General features: G+C 34.2%; 1 protein-coding gene across 1 annotated transcript; it reads right to left on the bottom strand.

Moving 5' to 3' along the window:
- Positions 1 to 4,311: 4,311 nt before the first annotated feature.
- Positions 4,312 to 21,614, bottom strand: LOC125048464 (homeobox protein slou). The gene is made up of 3 exons (XM_047647117.1): positions 21,172 to 21,614; positions 5,655 to 5,962; positions 4,312 to 5,355 (listed from the first exon to the last, which is right to left on the bottom strand). The coding sequence occupies exons 1-3, from the start codon at positions 21,455 to 21,457 to the stop codon at positions 5,110 to 5,112; spliced, it is 840 nt and encodes a 279-aa protein (XP_047503073.1). The 5' UTR covers positions 21,458 to 21,614; the 3' UTR covers positions 4,312 to 5,109.
- Positions 21,615 to 26,952: the final 5,338 nt, after the last annotated feature.

Raw genomic sequence — 26,952 nt, 5'->3', positions numbered from 1 at the left:
CTACCTCTATTGGGGGACCTGCAGAAAAAGTTGGCCTTCAATGAAAATGGAAATTAGTTTTAATAATATTTCGATTTAGAATAATATTTGCGAAATTTCTTAAGGTTCTAGAAACAGCAAGACTAAAGGATCTTATACATTTTCATGAAGCGTTATATAACAATTGTTATTCCATTCGTAAAAGAGACAGTTTGAAATTATAAAAAATATTACAATTCGATTTGCTATACGAAATAAAACGCGTCATCTTTATGCTCCCGTCTTATACTGCTACGTTCAACAATAATTCCCAAAATTTATTTTATACAGGAAATGTCTCTCAATATTAACACATTTTACTTTTGAGCTGTCACAGGGTTTTTAAGTATACACATTAATATATATTTATGTATATTTTACTTAATAGTACCTACAGATCAGAGTAATCGTTTGTTAAAAAGTATATATAGTTGTGACTTGTTAGTGGATTAGTTTAGGTTATCGCACATGACCTGTTCACGGAAGACCTGGATGCGATTCGTGGCAAAACAATAAACTTTTCGGCTTCATGGACATAGCTGATCAATTACTTATCAAATCAAAAATAATCTATTGCTGAACTGTGTGTTTTAAAAATTCCATAATTACGAGTTTCAAAGAACGTACTAAAATCACATAGAAATCAAAGGAAATTGTCAAATTTTAAATCTAACGATTAAATTCAGACATTTATTGATGTAATATATATAATTAATTAATTTTGGGTAGATGGGTTGCTCCTAAATATCTAGAGTGTCGTTTAAATAGCATCCACTCAGACACAGAAACTCAACGTACTTTAAAACAATTTCCAACCAGCAATTTATAGGTCATTGTGGCATCGTCAACACTTCAAAAATGAAGTGGACTATAGCGAGATCAGAGAACCGAGTGAAATCTTTGAGTCAACGGTAGCACGACAAAACGTGTATAACTCATATCATTTGTCACTTTTAATTGCCTCTTGTTGGTTGTCGAAAGTGTCTGAAGAAAGCTATATATTTTACTTTATTGTGAAATAAACGTTGCGTCCCTTGTGCACAGCTCCAGCGTTCAAAAATTGAGACATTAAACGCCGCTGGAAAGTAATATTCTGTTCAAAGGACTTATTTATACGTCGTCGCTGATAACCACTTTGATGTCAACATGTTCAGAATTGTAAACGGCAATAAAAAACTAATGGTATCCGTTTTTCAGGCGCCATTAATCGAATTTGTCGCATAGTCTTGTCACTTCAAGCGAGACATTAATCACAGACTATGAGCAGCTTTAAAAATTGCTTACCAAAATTCCAACATATAAAATTACTCATGCAAATAACAGACGAAATAACTTAATTCTAATGTGAAGGAGTTAAATGCGAATCTAATGAGGAGCGGTAAAATAATAACAGCCGCGTTTATAACGCAATAAACTAAATATATTCAGCGGTGGTGCGTGACGCGCATCCGAACGTGGCGGTTTGACAGACAATTAAAAATGACAGATGACTTGCCGCCGCCATGTTGAAGCGCGATCAAAAGAGCCCGCGTATTCCCTTGAAATAAAAAATCGGTCAACACATTTTTAGCTAGTTAAGCTTGATAGATTTGTGCGACGTCAATCAATGTTACGCAATTAAGGTTGGTAATTTTTCTTTACACTAAATTTTAACGTGAAACAAGACATCTTCATAACAAAAAGCTTATGGTTAGCTATAACGAAAGATAATGTTTCCCTTAACTAGGTTGATGAATAGGTATGTATATTCTTGATACAGTGACGGCCTCCAAGGCAGGATTGCCGCACGCTTGTAGGCCCGTAGACATGTATTAGTAACTTCGCCTTGGTTTTCATAGGCAAGGAGATCTGTGTAATAGAGAACAGATTAAGGGACTCTGTAAAACCAATACCGATTCTAATGAATTATCTAACTGGCAGATTATGAAGTGGGTAAATAAAAAAAGAAAAAGTAGTTTTCAAATCGTTACATAGGTATTTACTATGTATATATAACCCCAGATGAATAGTGGGTGCATGCACTAAATACATTTTAGCGTCTGTTTCGTTGGTCACTTTTTATAATGAGACCATGGTGAGGTGAGCCTTTGTTTACGCTAGGAATTAAACTTATAACTTCCGGTCTTGACTTTATTCTTGATAGTACCTGTAAGGAGAGTCGAACTTTAAGGTTTCTTTATAAGGGGTCTGTTTAAGCCTGTGTATAAATTTGGGCTTATGCGCAAGTAAAGTCAGCTCTCGGCGCATTCATCATAGGCATTTACTCGCCCGCGTTAAGCTATTTTGCTTTTTTTTTAGTTTCGATTCTTTAATTTTAATTGTAGGGCCAGCAATAGAATCCCTACGGCTGTTGATGATGCAGATTGCCATTTTATTTGGTTGGCGGGCAAACTGGACGCCCAATAAGGGCAGTCATTGCAGCCCATTTTAGTGGGTGCGTTGCTAGCCTTTTAGGGAGCAGTATACTCTTTTTTAAACAATTGGTGGATTCCCGGAGGTATATACGAGTATTTATACCTCCGGTCGATACCACAGTTTGCTAGTTCGCAAAAGAAAAAGTCTTGTGAAGCGGATCATGGAAGACTTCCTGCCATCAAGATGATGCGGATGAAATGAAAAAACGACTATTCACAAAAAAAATTACGAACATGATCTCCTAATACATTTTTGATTTATATATAGAGATATTTAATGGGATTGGACTTGGACTTGGCTTATGTACGTAATTTAATCATATGAAAAGTCATATGATTGTAGTAGGAGACAATTTTTACATACCTATTTTATATAGCTACATGTTTTGTTTATGAGGAGGCTCACCTGATGTTAAGTGATAATGGTAGGTACGCTCTTGTCTTGAAGGACCCTAAGTCAAATTGGTTCTGAAACACTTCTGTGAGCAGCTGGTTCCACATAGTGGTGGTGCGCGGCAAAAACTGCCTTAAGAAACGCTCAGTTGTATATACTAGGAATAAAAAAAATTGTCTCCTAGCACCTACAGCGGGCGTATATTTGTATCTTCCTTTTGAACCCGCTTATTCGGTACTAATTTGGTGGACCTACAAAAGTCTGGTCTTAAATAGGAAACAGGTAAAAAGACAAATAACTTGGAAACTTTAATATCAACATCGACCTTATATTATCTTCACTGGCTAATATTTACAGCATTGAGCATCCACTTGTATAACTTAAATTAAAATAGGCATAGGATACAGTAATTATTTACACACTATACATAGAATTTGAGAAAAACCTTATAATATTAATTAGAATTACTATTTACAATATATATTAGAGCAAGCTTATCACGACATTACAATCGCTATTTCAGATTTTAACATTAAACTAACGTTGGCATTTCTGAAAGAACCATTGAAATTGGGTTTTATCGTAACACTAAGAAAACTTAATATTGCAATCTGAACCGCTTTTAAATTTACGTGGTAAGCCTAGCGTTAAGAGATTCTTTGACTTTCCTTACAACAATGTTTTAAATTAATGAAAGATAATTGGAAATGATACGTATTAACAGTATCTGTACTTGGCAAGAACTGCAATTCGCAAAGTAAATTAAAAAAGGAATTTGCACAACTCTTGCTAACATATATACATCATATATTGTTTGTTTATGAAAATTATAATGATAATTTAAGACATTTCTAATATGAATTAAAAAATACGGTAATATCTATCGGAAAGGATTCATCAAAATATCGCAAGGCATCAGCAAAGTTCGGACGAATGAAACCAAATTTGTCACACAATGTTAAGATACAAAGCATTGAACATTAATAAATTAGCTTGCTAGAGTTGTTTCTTTAATTGCTTTATACATTTGTAGAAAGGATAATGTTGAGGTAATCATGAAGCAACCTGGAATATGCAACGTTTTGACAACGGATTATGAATAAATAATTGTATAATATAATCACATAAGCAACATTGCCAAAAGAATAATAAGACAAGATAATAAGAGTGATAATCTAAAACATATTCAATTTAAACAATAATCAATATTCAAGAATCCTTTGTTTACAGAGTTTGAATGAGTTGATATTTTGTTTTACTTTACAACTGGTAGGTAGACTAACTATTAAGCAGTATTGTCCTAGTGTCCTTAACGTGCGACTCTTATCCCTGAAATCGTAGGTTAGATCCCCGACTGTGCACCAATGTACTTTCTGTCTATGTGCGCGTTTAACACACGCACACTCAAAAACATCGTGAGGATACCGGCATTAGACCCAAAAAGTCGACGTGTAAGTCGACTTTTTGGGTCAAGTAAGTGAAGTATGATCATCTTTTCTATTAGAAATGATACATAAATCTGAGGCCCTGACCTGAAGGTTATAGCGCCATTGGTATATATCATTTATTAGCTATTATTGTAGTGTTGTCTTGTGTAGGTACATGATGCGTTTATTATATTCGAATAAAGCTAGTAGATGCTCAGAACAGGGCTTTTATGACATAATTTACACTGAGCTTAAATATAATGGTACAATTGATTAAAGTAACATTTTATTTCAATACATTTCAATCGTTGACAATGCAATATGGACGGGAAATAATTTTTACAGCTGTATTCTTGAATATAGTTATTACAATAAGCCATTTTACGGAATAATACAAATGAAATTTGATATCTTATTCTCGTAAACTACAAAACGAAATCTTAATTACAAATCTTATGTTACCATATCACATCCGATTCATAATTCACTTACGCTAAATTGCACTAAATAAACACTTTAAAATAACATTTTTGGTTTACAAGGGCATCACTTTAACTTAACGGTATCTAATAAACGTAATCACAAACAGATTTACGAATTGCATAATAAGTCAAAATAAACATATAATAAGGCTGTCCATACAAATCGTACAAGCTAGCTGTTAGCTACAAATAGGTACTTTGAATTTTGACCCATTTACTAAGTCTTGTAGTAAGAGTCACATTCACCATACCAAGGCGAGAACTGTAAAACGTAGTCTATTCACATGTTTCTAATATCCTTGACTTCAATTCGATAGTCCACATTCGGTTTCCTTCTCGACCCTCGGGTCCTGGGACCCTGGCCGCTGCCATAATCACGTGTGGGAATGACCCAAAGATCCGTGAGAGTGGTGGTGGTTCGCAGCCAGGTGGTGGAAGTATGGCGCGTAGGGGCCCGGACCTGTGAAGGGGTAGGGCACGCCGTGGGAGTAGAGAAGGCCTCCTGGATAGGGCCCTGACGGGAAGCCTCCCGCCGGAGGTGGAACTGTGGGACTGTTGACGTCCATACCAGGGTTTTGCTTTTTCCACTTTGTGCGACGGTTTTGAAACCATATTTTGACCTGAGAACGAAAATTGGGATATAAATAATCAGTACAAGTAACAGATAATATTGTCTATGATTTATGCTAGTAGTGCACTGTTAACTAAACTATATTTACGGCTACGCATTCAAGAATAACTTATTTTTTTACGGCACTCGGAACGTGCTAATTTAAACAAAAGAATATCGACCTCCTGTTTCAAAGAGACTTAAATATACTTAAAATATACTTCTATTTTCTATGGTAGAATTTCTTTTCTAATCACACGTATGTTATTTTTCGTAATTTTTAGATTACAAGATCAGAATCTTACTAACCTGTGTTTCTGTCAAACTAAGGCTTAAAGCAAGATTAAGCCTTTCGCACACCGACAAATATCTTGTCGTCTTAAACTTATTCTCCAAAGAAACCAGCTGCTCATAGGTAAAAGCTGTTCTTGCTCGCCTTGGTTTAGTACCACCCTTTGAGTCTCGGGAACTTTTGCCTTTTTTGGAACTGCTAGGACTTTTCGGGTCTCCGTTCTCGTCAAGGTCTGATTGGGTGAGGATGTCATCATCCATGGTGGATGTCTGGTCGTCAGTCTCGACATCGTCGGCTTCGATGTCGGATTGAAGGTGGTCTTTGACTGAAACAAGAGATTTTTATTAGAAATAGAACAATCAATGTAGGTTTTCAACGATAAATACCTTATTAGAGTTTGTAATAGTAGTGAAAGGAAAAAGCAACTTAAAATCTAAATTGCGTACGCGCATTTTTATTGAAATACTTTTCTTTATTTGAATGTCGCTAATTATTATTATTGTCGCGTTTCATTTGTGTAGGTAACTAGCCCACGCGAACTTCGTTTCGCTTTTATATTATTTTTTACCTACCTTTTTAGTAGCCACATATCCAACTTATGGAATATTTTGCTATACCGACTATTCGCTTTTCCGGAATAAAAGCCTAAGTACTAAATTTTTAACATTTTTCATATTTTTTTCTATATAAAAACCTTCCTTTAAGGTTCAAGAAATAAATACCTACTCCAGTACGGTCCAGCCGTCTTCGAGTTTCGCGCTTAGCAACATATTTTGCGATTCATATATACTACTGACAATTAAGTGTTTACTTCTTTCTTTTAAGTTGCTATCTTTTGTGTAAATTAAGAAATAAAATAAATAAAAATCCAAATTCAAACTTTTACATGCTCTCTCTCTACATTTCGTCGGCTAAGTTTATTTTAGGCCCAGCCATGAACAATTTAATTCGTTTTGTTACAGACAATTAGTAAGACACGCGAGTAATGTGAATTGTTTGTCTTAGTCCAAGTTAGCTGGAGACAGATTGGTATTATATTGGTTCTAGGTATCTATATAGTTGGCTAATGTATTAAACCTAAGTCTATCTTATTTCCTTGGCTTTTGTGGATTTAAAGCGGTATGTAAATAAAGCATTATCACTGTTATTAGTATTTTTCAAAGGAATTTCACTAAATTATATTTATATTGTTACGAACACAATTAACTTAAAAACTGTTTTTTATATAACAAAGAACAACATCATATTTACCTCGAAAGCTTTATCAGGCATTTAATTAAATTAAACCAATATCGGAGAGGGATACTTAATAGATTGGGTAAGTTTTGCCAAATTCATAGACGAAATTATTTCAATTACAATACAATAGGTAGTACCTAATTAGAATTACTTTTCTAGTACAATTAAAAACAGAGACAAGGTAAGACTGTCAATTTATAAAGTATGAATTGTATAAAATCATACAAAATATCACCTATATATATACTAGACATTTGCAATGATGGGACAAACACAGTTAAATAAATTTTATTATCTGCTAATGACGCGCCTACATGAGCACATTTAATTTAGCTCAAACATTCACATATATCAGTCAACGGGACATGCCCAACGGAGGCCTGTCGATTGTCTATTATAAATATATGTTCTAATCAACACGTGTTTGCAATGGGTTCTCAAAGGTCGCTTTCGGCGATTTTATTTGTTTAAAAATGTCATTTTGGACGCAGACTCGAAATAGTGACGCTGTGTTGGTAAGATTTTTGGATGTGATTCCTAGAGATACCATAATTTTTGGTTACAGACTTCGCTCACTGTTTGCTGACGAAAATAACGATATATATTTGTCAATCAAATCAATCGAGTCTTTCGTATCTAACACCGATACAAAACTATTCTATACTTAAATAGCTGTACTGGCGCGGCCGCAGCGCAGGCGGTTAATAATAAACGGCTAAAACAAAAGAGTCTTTCTTCCCTTTGGAGTAGAGACTCTTGCACCATGGGGTTCAAGTGTACAGGCGCTAATTGGCGCTTGGTAGGTACCGGTGACCCCAAAGCTGGTGCTTTCCTCGCTCAACGAATAAGTGACGCAATACAGCGAGGAAGTGCAGCCAGCATTAAAGATACGCTGCCACAGGGACAGTCAGTTTATGACTTTTTAATTATTATTATTTTTAATTAATACTTAAATTCAAAACAAACTGAACTACATCGCCATATTAGAGAACAAAGAAGTTATAAAAGCAGCGACGGACAACTTTAGTTTCGATCGCGACAGTTAAAATGAAGAACACATGGCACAGATTAATTATAACCTAAAAATTACGGGCACATTCAGCGCGCTGTCAGTATTATAACATGCTTAACCGTTTCACATCGATTTGACACTTATTAATGTTGATTTTATCGCCATTTCGCGCTCCAAAAACGATTCCGATGTCACACTTAAATACTGAGACAATTTCCTTAATATTTACACATCCTGTCGGCCATTAGAACGTATTTTACTAATTTCACTAACCACGAAATAGCCATAAATTATATTTTAATGTTTCCGGACGAAAATTGTTGCCAATGTTGCCACATTAAAAATTAAAAGCTTTTAAACTATTTCGCATTGACAACGCTCGAATGAGAAGGAAACGGAAATGGGCATTATATCATGTGGAAAACATGAAAAATTAAGATAAACTCGACGGCATCGTAAAAATATTTTATGGCAACTTTAATTGCGTAATAGATTAAAAAACTGTTTGATAACTAGACGAGACGATAGATATTCGGACATTTGATACGATATTAGATATAATATATGTATTTATATTATTAGCATAAACTATAGCTAGTTTCTAGTTATTATATCAGTTGTACTACTAGCTGAAACTTAACTAATATTTACAATCAATCAAAATAAGTTACTGTGTCTAAATTAATGAAGGCTTAAGTAATAATATTAGAATTCTTTTTTTTAATTAAAACACAACAGGTAGCAATAAGCTACAAACTTCCGTATATTTTAGACGACTTCTGCGTTTTATTTTTCTACTCTTTGATACACAGATCAGCTCAACGTTTATAACGCTTAGTTAGTTTACAAGGCTGTTTTTATAGTACAGGAGGCAAACAGGCAGAATACTCATCTGAAGTTAAGTGCAAGCACGCTGCCAGAAGGCATTGCCGGGATTTTTGGAATTGGTACGCTCTTATCTTGAAGTCGAATTAGGCTATACAATCTTTAAAAAACCCTTTGATTAGACACTTGTTTTTATACGCCCAGGAATATATGTATATCATATCGTGAGTGTTTTGTTCGTGTTTCGAATTATAGTATATGTTTGTACTGTGGTTCCTGCATTAGTTGCAAATTTTTTAATCATTCCTTATTCCTATAACTATTGCGTGCTTTTCTTTGTCTAATTAAGTTGAATAGCGTGAATCGAGGTAAATTATTTATTGTGAGACGAAATCTGCAGAGCCGTTCTTTGTGTATTTATTAAATAAAAATATTTCAACACTTCGGTATTTTATTAAACATGAATTTACATCTTTTAGAATTAATGTTTTCTATGACATTAGAGTTGGCTTTGACCCAATTACGTCAATTTGTTAAAAATGCAAAATGATATCGTTAGTCATAAAATATATTAAAATATTTTGTGTCTACGCCTATAGATGATAAAAATAAACAAATACTGATTAAATGTGACACCGTATGAAGAAATAAACATTTAAATAATATAAAGACTTTTATAATCCGTAGATTGAATCGACGAATTCCACATACCTCAATTGTCTTTTTTCATTTGTTTTTGGTAATTAAATACTGCCTCTTTCTTTTTTATATAACAAAATGCTACTGTTTTTTTTACCTTTTAGGGCTGGGCCTCAGATTCCTCTCTCTCCTCAAGCCTCTCTGTATCTGTTTAGTGATCATTTATTTTTCATAATGGTAAGTAGGGCCTGACACAAACCATCTTTGGATCTAAAGTACGCCGGTATCCACACGATATTTCCCTTCACCGTACGTGTTTAATGCGCACTTGGATAGAAAACTCCGTGATTCGCACGACCAGTCACTAGACCAACACTGCTACAAGCGATGGTGTAGTAAAATTCTATTAAAATTTTAATTTATTCTTAATCTATGGTAGAGCTTTATCTGAGTCAACCCCCAACCGCCGGTCAAATAAACGTGTAGTGTAAACACAATGTGGGGATTTACACTGAGGGGAGGAAAAGCCTACAACAGGCTGGTTAAAATATATACTTCGGTGTAACGACTATAGTGATTGTACACAGCTAGCGTACGGGTGTGAAATCCTATACGTGAGACGTCATAACGTTTTGAAGGAAAGAAAGTACTTGAAACAAGAAATTTTCGATAATCGAACCTCACTGGTATACCTACCTATTAACAACAAAGCCACTTAGTAAAAACTTGTAATAATATGCTCTAAGCAATTTCAAGTCTTATCATAAAACGCAGAATTTATTGAAAAAATTTATTTGGTGATTTCTTTAAATTATGCAATCAAAAGCCTGAAATTTTCGCTAACTTTGTCTATAGCTGTTATTACAAAATCTGTTTAACATTTAGGTAAATAAATTAATTCCAATCTTTGTAGTCTTAAAATGCCAAATTTAAAATAAATGAATGCTTAATTAAATTTTAATAATATCATTTAAAGAAAAGAAAGAAAAGAAAGAAAAGAAAGAAAAGAAAGAAAAGAAAGAAAAGAAAGAAAAGAAAGAAAAGAAAGAAAAGAAAGAAAAGAAAGAAAAGAAAGAAAAGAAAGAAAAGAAAGAAAAGAAAGAAAAGAAAGAAAAGAAAGAAAAGAAAGAAAGAAAAAACTTTATTATACACGTTATACAGGATGTTTAGATTAAGTAAAGTGCACTGGTCCCCACTAGGATTCCCTGTGTTGTGGGCAGCCAGTCTCTTCCTTTTGACAAGATGAGATATCTATTAAATTATTTTTATACTTTTCCCACTACTTTACAATTAAATAATCTATCAATCGAATCTATCAAGCGTTATACAGTATCAATACGTAATCCGTAAAAGGAGTTTGCCGGAAGCAATACGGATGTCAATAATTATGTCGAATACAAAACCTGTCCCTTGTCATACAAACTTCAAAGTTGTTCAAAACGTTTATACAAAATCTATGTCGTTTCAAACTTCCAAATCCCAACGCGGAAAGGCACTTGTAATCGAGAGGACTTTATTAATTACAAACTTGGACCGCAACCCCCCACCCCTCTCGCCGAGCAATTACGCACTCTAATCTCTATTTGTTAAGGCTAAAAATCCCATAACGCTACGCCATTAACCAAACTGTGCCTTATCTTTTGGGCGTAAGCGTCCTCCTAGTTTTCCGATAGCTATCTCAGAAATTTCGACTTTAGCACTCTGTCTTAGAAGTCGTTTTCGATGTTAGACTATTTGAGTCCATCAATTTGTTAAATGAAGAAAATGGAGAAGTGTAATTTGAAAGGATCCGCGCTTCGGTGATTTTGTGGATGGGACCTTGTTCGCAGTTATGTTAAACGATATTAAGGCGTTTAGACTTAATTTATTCGGATGTGTGTTGGATCGATAAGGTTCCATCTATTCCATCTTGTCTGTTTAGGCTTCGGTATCTACAAACGTAACAAACGATAGGGCTTATAACTATCATTTGTAGAATTTACGCCTTCATGAGCCGTTCATTTAATTTTAAGCAATACATTTATATTTAGTCTAGTGGCTTCATCGTGCCGCGTGCGACTATCATCTCTGAGGTCGTAGGTTCGACTGTGCACCAATGGACTTTCTGTTAATGTGCGCAATAACTTCACAGAACGGTGAAGAAAAACATCGCGAGGAATCCGGCTTGCCTTAGACCCAAAAATGTCGACGGCGTGTCACAGGAGGCAGATCACCTACTTGCCTATTAGATACAGAAATCTGAGGCCTAGTCCTAAAAAAGGTTGTTGCTACTGATTCTTATTATTATGAATACATTTAAATGTGAGTTAAAAGTGCGACGCTCCTATTTCACCATGCATCCTCCTGATAGAGGACAAATCTTTGTTTTTAATTTATTTTATTATTATCTATTACTTAAAATGTCATGTGGAACATGATTTAATGGTTGCAGCTCCATACAAACGTTGTATAAAACAAAAACATGGCGATTAAAAAGAGTGGCGGAGACTTTATTGCCAGTTCTTCTCTTCCGTTCTACGCCCTTGATTTGAGAACTGGCAGTAAATGTAAAATTAGAAGCATTATTTTTTTGCTTTCACGATCATAAGTGTACATTGTGTTACCTACATAAATAAATAATTCTTGTTTGTTTATTTATAGTAGATGTCTAAACTATAGGTTCAGCCTTATGTCATATGTGTCCTATTAGATAGTAGGTATGAATGTGGGAGTCAACAAGTCAACGAGTCTATATACTTTAATCTACCCCTGTTGTACTGTATTCATAAAAATATTTAATAACTGAAAGGGTTTAATAAATGCCGACTTAGCCTTATCTACAGAGCCCAATTGTATGAAAATAAAGGGTGTTTATTACGTAAAATCAGCGTGCCGGAAGTGAAAGTCTCTCGCGTAAACGAGGGGCTTAATGTTGGCAACACTGCTCGCTGACTTTTTAATTACAACCCTGAAATTACGTGAAAACAACCCAAAGTTGGTATCGTTGAATTACAATTGAGGAATTTTAACTTAATTCTAAATTCAAAAAGGTTCACGATATTTTCACTTCATAAAGCTTTAGTAGGTACATTACGCGTTACCTTGTCACAATACCTCAACCAATTTAGCCTAGATCAATTAGACTAAATGGCCTACTAATACCTGCCAACTGTCAATATACTTAAGATATCATATAACAACAGAAACTAAGTATTAAAACACGAAACTAAATCGTTCAATTTATCTCCGGAAGCTAAAGAAGCGAGAAATAAGCCAAAACGGACCTAAAACGGTGGCAAATTTATGTTCGCTTGACCCCTAGTACGGCTTATTCACCTTTTATTTTTATTTGAGTGAGCAAGGAACAAATCTTAGCGCAAAAGGGATAATAAAATAATCGTTAGATTCGTTTAGACGAGTCTAATTTCACGGATTGGTGCGCAAAGGGTGCGGCAGACGAAGGGTTGACTCCGTCTCTCTCTAACGCATGTTGGCGAATGTCTTGTCTCTATCTAGCATGGACCAATCGAGTAGTGGATAAGAAAGCTCGTTTTTCAGTGTTTGCGGGTTTTGCAAGTTTTGTTGCATGTCGTATTTTTATAACGAATTTTAAATTTTACTCGTAATAATTCTTACTTAAACTTTCATATTACAATTTTGATATTTTGGCATACTTTTGTCAACTCTCGATTTTGTTTTTAGTATCAGTAGTATATTATTACCTACATATTTTTCTGTAAATTAATGTATGAAAGTATGTTTTATGCAACAATTTATGGTTTGCATTTTGTTAAGTAGGTACCTACTTTTTCTGACGGATTAAAATGTTCATATCCAAGAAAAGTGTAGGTACAAAATCTTTCTACCAATGAGAAGTTTTCCGTGCGAAGAAACTTTAACTTAGACAATAGAGGATTAATACAAATAATAATTATAGATGAAAGCGCGTTTCGATTTCGAATCACATTGTAAAAGGCCGACCACCTACTCATGTCCTTACAAATAACAACATTGTAAGCATCAAACACGACGATTTAAAAAAAAAATCAGAGTATCAACGATCTCCCTAACGTTATAGTCATTGGAGAATGGCGTGGAAATAACGTTAGTCCTTATCTACGCGATAACATCTCTATGTCTCCTCGTAAAACATTACATAGCTTTATAATAGAGATAGAGAGTCACTTTAATTTGGACGGACTTTATATATTTACTTTGATTTTTATATTTTACTAGCAGACCGGCCAAGCGTTGCTGTGGCTAAAGTTTTTGTTATATTACATAGTAGTGAACTATTTAAGGGAAACGGTAGGAGAACTTATGTGAAAGGTAGATAGCTTATGTGAAACGTTGGTACTTTTAACACAGCGCCATCTGTTAGAATTGTATCAAATAATAAAGAAATATTTGCAATAAAATAATATTGCGGGTATAAATTGAGATGTAAGCTATCCTATTTTAAGTTGGATCAAACTACACATGATGTGCAAATTTGATTGATATCGATTCGGTAGTTTAGGAGTCCATCGCGGACAAACAACGTGACACGTAATTTAGGTATATATATTAAGACTAGCGGACCCGACAGACGTTATATATGTCACCGTAAAATTGTAAACACCGTTAGATTGTAATCTATCTCGCGAGATTGTAAACTGTCGAAAGATTGTGAACCTCAACGAACTGCTAACAATTTAACGTACCTATTATTATTCGGTAGTTATATGAAATTGTTGGGAAGTAAAATTAATCTGTAATTGACCAAAGAAGTTTGAATGATAACTAAGTTAGTGTAGTACAATCTACCGAATAATAATACGTTAAATTGTAAGCAGTACCTACGCTTAGGTATCTATAGTAAACGAAAAAATTAGGACGGCTCAGACTGGGAATCGAACTCAGATCGCTTGGTTACGCTATAAGAGCTCTATCAGTTAAGCTATCTGAGACTCGTACCTGAAAAACTAGCTGTCTTGTTGCAGTATAGATAAATAACCTAGATACTAACTGCAGCGCCACATGCCAGGCTGATTTTTAAATCTGAACCATCAAGGACGCCACCCAAACGCATACAAAAAATCCATTCAAATCGAACCAGCCATTTAAAAGGAATACAGTGACATACACACGTACAGTAGAATTATATACTTATATAAAGATAAGCTATGGCAGAGTCAGCGCAGTGGCTAGGCGCGGCTCACATCCAAGATCCTGCGTAAGATTGCCGACTCTCTTGTATACGCAATAATCACTTATAATAAACGTATTTATCAGATAATGCAGTCAATTAATTCAGCAACTAATTTTCAAGAGCTACGTTAGTAGATTTAGTATGTGTAAAAACGATTGCGGGTAAAGGATGATTCACGGTACACCGTGTCGCGACCGGGCCGGGCCCCGGCCGGGACACGTCCACCGTGCGCCGGCCGGGACAGTGGTTCATGTTACACCGGGCTGTTTGGGTGTACGCACGTACGTGTTTGGACGACTATATCTGTTTTTGTCAAAAAAAAAACAAAAAAAAATTTAACCTCACTAAGATTTGACGTTGACTGCTCTGCGGGTGCCCGGGCGCCTACGTTCATGTTACGACGTGCCGGGGCCGGACCGTGCCGGAGCCGGGAAACAATACCCACCGACATTACAACGCCGTGCCCCGGCTGGGGCACGGCCGGGGCACGGCCGAGCCACGGTCAGGCATGAATTACTTCATACAAAAGTATATCATTAATGTAAGGCCGGGGCACGGCCCGGTCGAGACACGGTGTAGCGTGAATCAGCCTTAAACCAGCATTTCTACTATTGGCGGTGGATGATCACTCATCACCAAATTACCTATGGAAAAAACAATTCAGAAATGGCCATGGCAAAGATGGTAGTACTTTTTTTTTATAATTTATTTACCGTTATATTTATATGAAAGTATCCGACGAATACTTCTAGTTGTAGGCACTCTCTGTTTATAAAATATAACCTTCTTAAATTTAAAGCCAAGCGAAACAGTTTAGTTAGGTATTTTGGTATGTCAACAGTCTATGAGGAAGTAGTGAATAATGTGCCATACAATAAATTCCTTTCCTATTTTGATCAAATCTCTTTGTAACCAATACTGTTTTTGTATTTAAACTAACTTGTTTTTAAGGTATGACCTACCTATTGATTTAATAACTTGATCTAAGAGCTTATTTTTCGTTTATAAATTAAATAAATAAATGTATGTAAACGAGCCAAGGCTGCCATTTTTGCTGACTTAGTCATTCTTAGTTTTATAAGCGATTACCTATATCGTCGGAGTTACGGCCCGAAAGCATAACTAGTACGGTAGGTGTCAACTGTCAAAGTTCTGCGCCACAAAAACTAACTGATACGCAATTAACATCTCGTGCACTTTTAGAATGTTACAAAATTGTTGCACGCTCATTTAATTTGTATAATTAAAACATTGTTAAATATTGATTATATACACTTGCTCTTGCACAAATAAAGATTTCATTTCATTTCACTCTTTAGCATTAATAGCATTTATATTATATTTTAGTACAATTTATTATTTAATATAAGAGACAGAAAATAATATTTTCTATTGTTTTTAAAAATCGCAATGACCCACGAAACATCTACTCCACTTTGGTTTTAAGTGGTTTATTTGAGTAATTTTCTTGCTGGCGTAAAATATTGTCAGATAACTATAATATATGTATAACCTGGGTAGTATCGTGAAATTTAAAAATCTAATTAATAATGATCAAATACATTTTATTACGTACTATTAACAATATCCGAATTTATTATTACAAGATATTGTTTTGAATAAGCTGACAGTAATAAAATTACCTAATTGTTTTCTATAAACAATTTATGTACGAAAACAAATCTCGATTAATTTGTTATTTCAAAGACAAGGTCCCATAAATTAGGATATAGGTAATTAAAATCTATTCTTGCAATAAATCCATTAACGAATAGAATAATATAAAAGATTAATGTTTCCGGCGTGAGCGGATGTTGAGATTGCATACTTTCCCTTTTATGGCAACACTATTAAAAATCAATTAATGCAATATTTAAGTGATTCGTTCGATATGTGGAAGTAATTAGCAATTAACATAAAAAGATATATATTAATGTCTTTTTTCTGTGAAAATTATAATCAAGGCTTAAATGTGTTATATGAATAGCGTCGTATATATGCATGAGAATGTGAGCTTTGTACTAAAATAAATTAATATAAAATAAACTAAATGTATAAAATTTATTATAATGATTTAAATTTTATTATTCAAATCGATTACAGCCACATATATTTTTTATCCAAATGATAATAACGTTAATTACTATTGTAATTAAACATATACGAATAATAAAAATACTTTATTTAATACCTATTAGGTAAAACAGGTGATAATAAAGCTAAAGGATGTGAATGGGCGGTCTTACTGCAAAAATACCTTAGGAGTCTGCGTATGAAAGCGTATTTGGACCTTTCTAGCTGGCCGGAAAGAAAATAACAACTTTTTCTTTTGGTGCAACAATTATTTGTTGATCACTTTAAACATATGAAATGCTTGCAAAAAAAATGAGTTAACTGTGCAGCTGGTTCATATAGTTTCACATTACCGAGGTGATTGTTAATAAAGAATGTGTTTATTATTATCTATTAATAGGCACGTAAACACTGGTTTGCGTGTTTATTTCACACAATAGATTAAAATGAACTACTTCTTATAACATTTGCCCCAGTTTTAATATTATTCTGTACTAATAAATAAGTTGTAATAGAGCAAAAAAGAATACGCGTTTCTCATTACAATTTTTTTTTATTTACATGAGAAACTTAACATATATATATAGGAACGAGATACACGTCGCCATCAGCCGTCCCAATTTTAGTCTACTAGGCTCATATGGATTTTTAATGCCCTTTTGAATTGGTTAAACGCGCTTATTACGAATTTTAGACGGTTATTGATTAAATAATTGCCGGTATGTTATTTAAAATGAATTACTTTACGTACCTACTCTAGGTTTTGCACTGAGTTATCCATTTATATTGATAATTAAATTCCCCCTATTTTTGGGGAGTAATTAATCTGAAAACTCATAGAGTATGACATTAAACATTATTGCGTTAAAAAGCCAGCATTTTGGAGCCCTCTGGCAGTGTGTACCTAGATGAGCGGCGGCGACACTTGACATTAGGTGAGCCTTCTGTTCTCTAAATTTAATAATTTATATTATGGCATGTTTGTTACATTTTAAACAAAGCCAAAAATGTGTTTTTGTTTTAATGCTTATTGCAAACAAAAAAAATCATTATATTTATTTACGTTTTACACCATACTTACATATTTCGCTATTAATTCTCAAAATAGCTGTCATTTGAATCAGTAACAGACAAATGCATATCCAGGTAATAATTATAGTATCTTAACTATAATAGTTATTTCTATACTTGTACTTACACTTAAAACAAAGCAATAAAAATCTGAAATTACTTAGGTATAGTAAAACTAACATTTTACGACTTCGTATAGGTACACCGCATCGCACGTGAAATATACCTAAGTGTATCGGTTATTAAAACCCATATTAAAGCAATGCAAAAAGCAATCGTTAATAGTATATGAACCAAAACCCAATCGCAAGTCGGAACTGATATTTCAATTCACAACTCATTATTACACGTTAAATAAACACATAAATTACTTTTCGGTTCCGGCACAAAAAGCCTTTCATCACGTCCATAATTGAGATAAGACTGTTCAACCTTATACACGATAATTTAGATCTTATTACTGTTTAATAGGGATGGAAATAGTTTTAAACAATTCGACACCTTGTTAGTAATGTCACGTAGCTAATCAAAATCACAATAAGCAATTAATTTGTCCAAATTGACTGCTACTGTGTGATAAAATTCGAAATTTAAAATTACGTTTAATCGATGTTTAGATATTATGTAGGTATGTTGTTATTCTTCCTACCCAAGCTTTAAATGAAGATTGACAGCAATAGAAATTATGATGAGAGTCCAAATACATTCGTAATTTTAATTAAGATCATACACCGATATGCGATTTATATTAATATAATTAGGAAGAACAAGAAGATCTTGCATTGGTAATCTCAAGTCAGTAAACGCAGTAGAGGATGTGTACCCACGAGATGAAAGATGAAAGAAATTACCGGCCACGTAGAGTTTTTATACCAGCACCAGCACAATTAAAATTAATGGTCCCAAGAGGTATGCTAAGCTTTATGACATTTTCACACAGATACATTATAGTCAGTGAGTTACAGTCAGATATAACATTTATTACTAACGAAACACACAAACTAATAATAATAATAATGAAAAAAGAAAAATTATGGTAAGAAAAAGTTTAATTTTAAGTGTGTATTACTATGTATGATGCTGTGGAGCAGACGTGTTCCACAGCGCTGGTCATTCTGTCAGAGATCAAAACAGTTACTTTGCGCCTCAGACATAAAAAAAAGAAAAAGAATGTAATAATAATAATAGTAGAAAAATAATACGTAAGTAATAGTAAAAATTAACAGCGTAAGTAAAGAAATCTTGAAAAATATATATATAAGAATACTTGTTACTAAAAGTACTATAAGAAATAGAGAAATAAATATTCTTCCAATCCAATAATCATATTTAAAAGAGTAGATGATAGCTATAATATCTTTAGCAATAAAATATTTTTGCAGCATAATATTATATTTCATTAATATTATAGTCATACCAGTGTGAATGTTAAAACAAAAATTTAAATTAATTTTTAATTAGTGCCAGACAGACACGTACATGAAAATATAACAAAATTCTTAAATTAATTGGTTTAATTCGTATTGTTTACAGCAAACGAGTGTTCCTTTAAGAGCGTGCCCTTGGCATTAACAGGTAAATATTTATTTACTTTCTCTTTGTCTTCTAAGTATTATTTATATGAAGTAAAAATACTATATATTTCATCCGACCGTGAATTATAAAGTATTATTATGTTTGCTATGGTTACACATTGAATAAAAAACCCGACTTTTATATTAAAATCTTATCACACACCTAGCCGTTCGAGACTTTAATATCTTGTAAAAATAAAGTCTATTTATACGTAAAAAGTATGTTAATGTTAAGCTCTCCACCGCCCATGGATACTCTCAATACCAGAAGGCTCGCGAGTGCGTTGCCGGCCTTTTAAGAATTGGTACGCTTTCTTGATGTATCATGAAATTAACCATGTTTGGATTTTCCAATCTTAATCTAACCTAGTGACAAGCCTACATTTAGGTACATAAATAGAAAGCAATAAATAATTCAGTGTAATGGTAAAGTTTTTTTAAACTAAAATACTTGTTGTGTCAGTGTCAACACAGTTTGACAGTTAGAGATAAAATAGTCCTTACGAAATAGAAATAGCTAGGCTCACTTTCTAAAAAGGGGATAAGTTTTTATGCCATCCGAATGACAAAAGAGCCTTGATACTTACACTTTCTTAGCCCTTTTACACTTACTAAAACAAATCACGGCTGTGCCCAGTGCACTCTTTTCTTTCTATATACCTACGCAATTAACATTCGACATATAAACCATCGTGAGATAACCACGTCAGCTATGTCAGGCACTAAATAAAACAGATACAGAAATCGCAGGCCAATTACCCATTAATATTTTTAAATGTCTGCTGTATATTTATTATCTTTTATTGAGGTGTGGATAAAGTATTAAAATTATTATTTAATTCATGCGAAAATAAACGAGGGCAAACGGACAGGAGGCTGACCGGATGTTAAGCTCACCGCCGGACACACACTAACCGGTTCGCGAGTGCGTTGCCGGCCTTTTAAGATTTGGTACGATTTTGAATCTGTTGAGAAGTGAAAACAACTATGCGTTAAAATAATTTTCATTTTAATTATTTACTTTATACGTACTATGTGATACAATGCTGACAAAAACAATTGTATGTACCTATCTATGTTTTCATTACGAGCTCGCGTTTGTTACAAAACCTGCTATTTATCTTGGAATAAACATTAATAATTTTGGTATAATAAGTGTTATAAGTTCAATTATAATGTATAATAATTAATATAATTATAGAAATATCTATTTATATTACTTTACTATATTTTCGTCGTTTACGGTCAGTGCCTATTAAATAGCTTTTGTTTTATAAACTATTAATGTTTCATTAATTCTAATAAAAAAATCTTATTTTTTCTGTAATGCCTACAATAAATAATATCTCATTGCAATGATTAAAGGAAGCGGCTATATATACATTTATTTTATTAATTTCTTACTCTATAAGAAGTAGTTTCGTATATAAATAAAGTAACATTAGTGGACGTCCATAAAATATTATTGTACAATGTTTACGTGAATGTACATGAGTTATTTTGAAATATCTAAAGGCGTAATTGTAATCAACGTTTTTAAAAAATATAAATAGGCTCAAATATAAGAGTCTTTCTTCCAACTTCGATTTTGTTCCCTTTGGAGTAGAGACTCTTGGGCCGTGGGGTTCAAATGCACAGGCACTAATTAAAGATTTAAGTTGGCGCCTGGTAGATAGTACCGGTGACCCCAGAGCTGGTGCTTTCCTCGCTCAGCGAATATAAGTATCGCAATACAGCCAGGAAATGCTGCCAGCGTTAAAAGTTTTTTCTTTTTATTAATTTTTATTAGTTTTATTACTATGTATATTTGATTAATGTTATGATTACTTATAAATGGTTACGTTTTTAAATATAATGTTTTTTTTAATATTATGGCAATAGTTTTGACTTTATGCCAGTTTCAAGTAAAAAAATATAATGTTTGTACTAACCAGAATCACTGTCATCTCTATCATAATGCGGTCGCCAATAAGTCTCGTCGTATCTCAAAGGAACCTCAGATCGCCCCGTGAACTTGGTGGGATCCAATATATTTTCTACAGAAAAAGCTATTGCGGGCCTTTCGGGAGGCCTTGTTAAACCCAAACGTCTTGTAAGATCCACCGGTGCGGCCTCTTCGACCCCAACCACATCCACCTCGCCGTTCGTCTCTCCTTCTGCCTCTATATCGTCTTCTCTTCTCTCGTCAGAACCTCGAGCCATAGCAAGCATCGTCATAGCAACGTCTATTTATCAAACCCCATCTAAAACGCCAGTCATACACAGCACAGCACTACTCAAAAAGCAATGTCTCTATTATTTATTCATTACGCGATTCGGCTCGCACTGAAATCCACGCACGCGCGATCACCATACGTCCATCTGCGCCTAATAGCGAAACGTCATTGCACGGTGGAAACGGGAAAACGCCGGGCGGGGACAGGAAAGAAAGGGAAGATCTCCGCTGGAGGGAGAAGCGAAGCCGAGCTGCGATTGGCCGAAGGAAACGAGGCGTGCCCGGGGTGGAGGAACGTAATCGAGCAATAAGGTTTAAACAATTTCGTTTAATACGTTGAATTATGTAAGAGAGCGGCGAGCAAGTAATCGCGCACAAGCGATAAGGCCATTTGCGCTACTTCGTTACGTATTAATGGGGCAGGAAATTGACTTATGAATATTAGAGGTCGCCGCGAAGTGAAGATCGGGCCAAAGCGGCCCCGGGCGGCCGGCGCGGGTTATTTTCCTAGTTAAGCGCTGAAACAATGATGTTTATTGAGTTTTGAACTTAATGGCTTTCGGCTGCGGCGAGCGTTTACACCATTACCGTGTTTGTAGAGGTCTATAAATACTCTTAGTTACCTGAGAGCGGCCGTATTAAACTTGCTCATTTTGCGTTTTAGTTTGCGAAGGGAATTTGTAGCCCACTTCGGATTTACATAATGAGTCACTTGTTATTACTGAATCATTTTTATAACGTTATTTTTCGGAGGAAAAGATAATTCACCGTTTTGTCAAATTTAAATAGGATTAACGGGAATAACTGTTTAATTCACAATACATAAAAGCAGTGTTTCGATATTTTCTACATTTCAGTTATTAAGGAATATAGCTATTCGTTATTAATAACGATATTGTCTCATGTCATTTTATTTACAAATGTAGTATTATATTTAGGTAGGTCTACCTCAGCTTAATGTACTTTGTTAATATATTTAAATGAATATGTGTCTACATTTAATGATAGTATCTAACATATTGTATGTCGAACAAACTTATTTCGCAATAAGAAATCTACACCATGTACAATACCTACTCAGATATCACGTAAAGTCCTTTATATAAATCACTAAAATAACATTTAAAAGAAACTATTTTTATTTAAACAATTCTAAAACATTTTACTATTCGATTGCCATTCGATTCAGAATCGTCAATTAAAAATAAATAGAAACTGTATCGAATCCCGGGCGATTCCTAATCATTCGTAGTTTATCGAGTTTTTATCGAGAATGTTTTATGCAACGGAGGCTGTCAATCATGGACCATTTAAGGTTTATTTTTTGTTTAATAGATGTTAGAGATTAATAGGCCTTTTATTAGAATGCTACTCCATGATAGCCATATACAAATTGCCTTATATACATGGTGTTCACTATTTTAAGGTGTGGTAAAGTTGGTTTTATATGGCGTATAAATCTTTGGTATAAATATTTTTTATAGCTATTATTAAATAGAGCAGTGTTGGCCTAGTGGCTTCAGCGTGCGACTTTCATTCCTGTGGTTAGGTTCGATCTCCGGCTGTGCACCAATGGATTTTCTGTCTATGTGCATATTTAACATTCAAAAAGTGAAGGAAAACATCTTATGTTTTTCGTTCAGAAATATTTTTCTTCATAATTTCATAAGTATGAATACATATTTTAATTTTTATCGCTAAAATATGTTAAGGTTCAATGGAGATACATATTTTCTATGCTATGATGTAGGTACAAGTAAAACATAACATTTACCAATTTAAATATAAATGGTTAGCGACGTAAAACAGCCTGTAGGTACGTGCGTTTAAACTGTGACAAAAACCACAAAATTCCGTCTCGCCAGTAATCAGTGTTTGGTTCCGCTATGGCGATCACTGTTACCACTTGGTGTATATACAGAACCACGGGTCCAAATCATAGATCTCTTCTATTTTAACAGAATGAATCCAGAAGGTTCATCATCAGGGCTGGAGTTACTAATGGTCTTTTTGGGTTGCAGCCCAGGGCCCCGTGGATACAAAGAGCCCCAAGTACTCATAAGGTTATTATTCTTGAGATCTGCAATCAATACATGTGTGATGCGCGTACGATACTCGTCGCTTTTCGGTCGGTGTATTTTTTCGCGTGTGCAACAGACACGATATATAGCCTAATAGCCCAGAGCCCCACAAATTCACGATCCACCCATGTTCATCATTCAACAGTTCTAAACGTAAAAATAACTGAAATGCCCTTTCATATCGTATGCCAGTGAGAGATCAAAATCTGTAACTTCCAATAGGTTCCAAGGCCCTGTATGTGATTTCATGGTTAGAATCCTACGGATATGGAGAGAGCAACTATTTGCATACAATAACGTCGGGCTCGCTGTGGCCATTGGAAGTTACAGAGTACGATAGCAGGTCGACATGCGGGTACGTTTAAGTACAATTAAAATAATTCCCAATCCATTTGACTTAGGGTCCTTCAAGAAAAGAGCACTGGCAAGCCTTCTGGCAATGTGAGTATCCATGTCCATATATCACTTAACATCAGATGAGCCTCCTACTCGTTTGCTACATAAAAAAAAAATATGGATAATAAGAGTATGGCAATTGAAAATTAGACGTAAATTATATTAATAATAATGAACTAGTCGATATTTTAATAAGATCTTTATACATAAATCTTCTGTTCGTGTGTTTCTAATTAAAATCCTAAGCGGCTGGACCGATTTTGATGAAATTGCGAGTGTACAGGACAACGTCTGTCGGGTTTATGTAGTCGCTTATTCAACCAATTGAGCTTTAAGGTTACAAAAAGTACTCTAAAGTTTGATTGTTATTAACCATTTGGAGCCTGCGTTTCTGTCTTCTTCGTATTCACAGGCGTACTTAATTCAATCAAGTGCAAAATAACTTTAGGGCTCTGCGTTCATAATTAGCAACCGAAAGATGAAAAATCCTGAAAAACAAAGTTTTAAATAATTAATAAACACGCCAGAGCATAAAGTTCGTTCCAGTGAAGGGGTTAATTAAAAAGTTTTACGACACGATGACGGAATCAGACAAGTCAATTAAAATTTTGGTTATTGCCATTTAAATGTTTGAGCGTTTACTTATGAGAGTAATACCTAACTGGGAATTAATAGCAGAACATGAATTAACTGAAACATTTACCTATGAAAGTGTTGAATTATATTTACTTACTAGCTGACCCGGCAAACGTTGTTTTGCCATGTATATCTTTTATAATAAAAAAATAGGGGTTGATCGTAGAGGGGTGAAAGTTAGGGGTTGTATGTATTTTTTATTGCTGTATCATAAAAAAATAAAAATTTAAAATTTTGTCTAAAAAATAAAAAAAAATTTTTAGGGGTGGATTACCCCTAACATTTAGGGGATGAAAAATAGATGTTGGCCGATTCTCATAGATACCGGATAAGCACAAAAAATTTCATTAAAATCGGTCAAGCCGTTTCGGAGGAGTATGGGAACGAACATTGTGACACGAGAATTTTATATTTACTTATTAAAGTTCGTCATTAAAGGCAATCGTTTGATTTTCGAAATTCAAATTTCGCATAAGATTCGTATCTTATATTTGAATTTTGATTACACTTATACATGGCCAGTACCTCCCTTGTCTAGTACAAGTAGGTACGTTGTAACGATATAGTAAAAACACTTCCTGATTTTTTATAAACACATGGAAACTTTAACAAATTGCCTATTAACATTCTTTACGGAACATTTGCTCGACCACTTTATGCGGCGTTTTAAATTTAGATTTTTAGATGTGTAGATGAAAAATAGGAATAATATTACGAAATGGAACCGATGAAAATTATTACGAAATCACCTATTAAATAAACACTAAAAAAACCGCCTATGGTACACACGATTAGCTGTGAGTCTTGGGTTTGAACTTTCAATTTTATGCATATTTTTTTGCCTATTAAAAAATTAATAATAAATAAGACGAAAAATGTGTCCGCGCGCTCTCTGAGGGATTCAATGGCGCTCGACGTGTTTCTAACGACTTGCTTAACCTATTTAAACATTGAAATACATCACGTTTATTGTAATTTAGATACGATTCAAACTTTATTGGAACATTAATCGTAATATTATTAGTACCTACTTGATTTCGCGAAAAGGAATTTTATGACGAGAAACTCGTACTTAACCTAAAGAGAAGCAAACATCCTGGACTTAACATTGCACCTTTCCCAAGAACTAACATTAATCGGAAAAGAATTCACAAATCTATGAGTTCCTGTTAGAAATGAACATAATTCTACAGTATTTGTACGTACAAAACTATTGCTAAGCTATGTAAACAAATCACAAAGAATATTTTAAAATTATAATTAAGCTACGTTGTCCCGTTTACGAGATTAATCGGAACAATTATACATCGAGGCGTTATATTAGTCGACACTTGGAATTCAAATTGGATTATTATTGTGATATTTGTTAGCTTTGAAGATTGTGATTTACGAGAACAGAATAAGATGGCAGAAATATTTATGACGTTATTAATTTATTTATTAAAACGTTTATAACATGACATTTTTATTATTTCTCTTCTGTGGTTTACGTTTTAGTCCAGTGTTACTTAATTCCGATCGTGGAAGAATAATATTTTTTATTTAATTAAAGAATACATATTCGTGTTGAAGATATTTCTATAGTATTACCAGATATAAACTTATATATAACTTACAGCCCCGGATTTAGAGGAGGGCAACCGGGGCTACTGCCTCGGAGCCTCCACAAAAGAGGGCCCCCATAATAGAGACTTTAATAATAAAATCAATAATATATACTTGGTTACACAATAAATTATTTATTGGAAAACTCGATAGAATTTTTTTACATGGAGTAGTTGGCCTAGTGGCTTCAACGAGCGTTTCTTATCCCGAGTCGTAGGTTCGATCCCCGACTGTGCACCAATGGACTTTCTGTCTATGGGCGCATTTAAAACTCGCTCGTACGTTCATCACCTATTAGAACTAATCACACAGAAATCTGAGGCCCAGACCTCATAGGTTGTACTACTACTACTTCTAACATAATTTTTCTGAAAGTGAAAAGAGACGAGAGAACTCCCCCTACTTAGTGTTCAGTTAGCAATTACGTTAAAAAGTCGTGGCTTAGCGCTAAGTACGATACAATATACCAATCCCAAAAGTTTTCTGAAACTAACCCTTAGATTTGATGACGCGCAACTTTTCCCTCTTTTGCTTAAGTATGTGTGCTTATAATTACGCAATATTAAGATCTCAGATTACGCATAGGTGCGGAGGTAATTTGTCACACACCACCAACGAGACACGTGACAGGCCCAAATGATTTATCGCCGTCCAGACAAAGACCTCTTCAAATACTCCCCTCGTAAAGCAAACAATTCGAAAGCAATAAACAGGGAATATCACCTTTAAACCAATGAAGTAAAAGTTCATTTCCCGCCAAATTTTGAAACTGACGTTTG

The sequence above is a fragment of the Pieris napi genome, chromosome 3 (genome assembly GCF_905475465.1).
Source record: "Pieris napi chromosome 3, ilPieNapi1.2, whole genome shotgun sequence".
NCBI classification, from domain to species: domain Eukaryota; kingdom Metazoa; phylum Arthropoda; class Insecta; order Lepidoptera; family Pieridae; genus Pieris; species Pieris napi.
The sequence above is the reverse complement of the archived record's forward strand: the minus strand, read 5'-3'. Positions and strand labels throughout refer to the sequence as shown.

Bases quoted from the DNA above. Each gene is read 5' to 3' on its own strand.
- LOC125048464 (XM_047647117.1), bottom strand. From the start codon at position 21,457: ATGACGATGCTTGCTATGGCTCGAGGTTCTGACGAGAGAAGAGAAGAC. The intron at 5,963-21,171 runs GTTAGTACAAAC...CTCTTGTTTCAG, and splicing joins TAGAGATGACAGTGATTCTG to TCAAAGACCACCTTCAATCC. The intron at 5,356-5,654 runs GTTAGTAAGATT...TTTCGTTCTCAG, and splicing joins TTAGTTTGACAGAAACACAG to GTCAAAATATGGTTTCAAAA.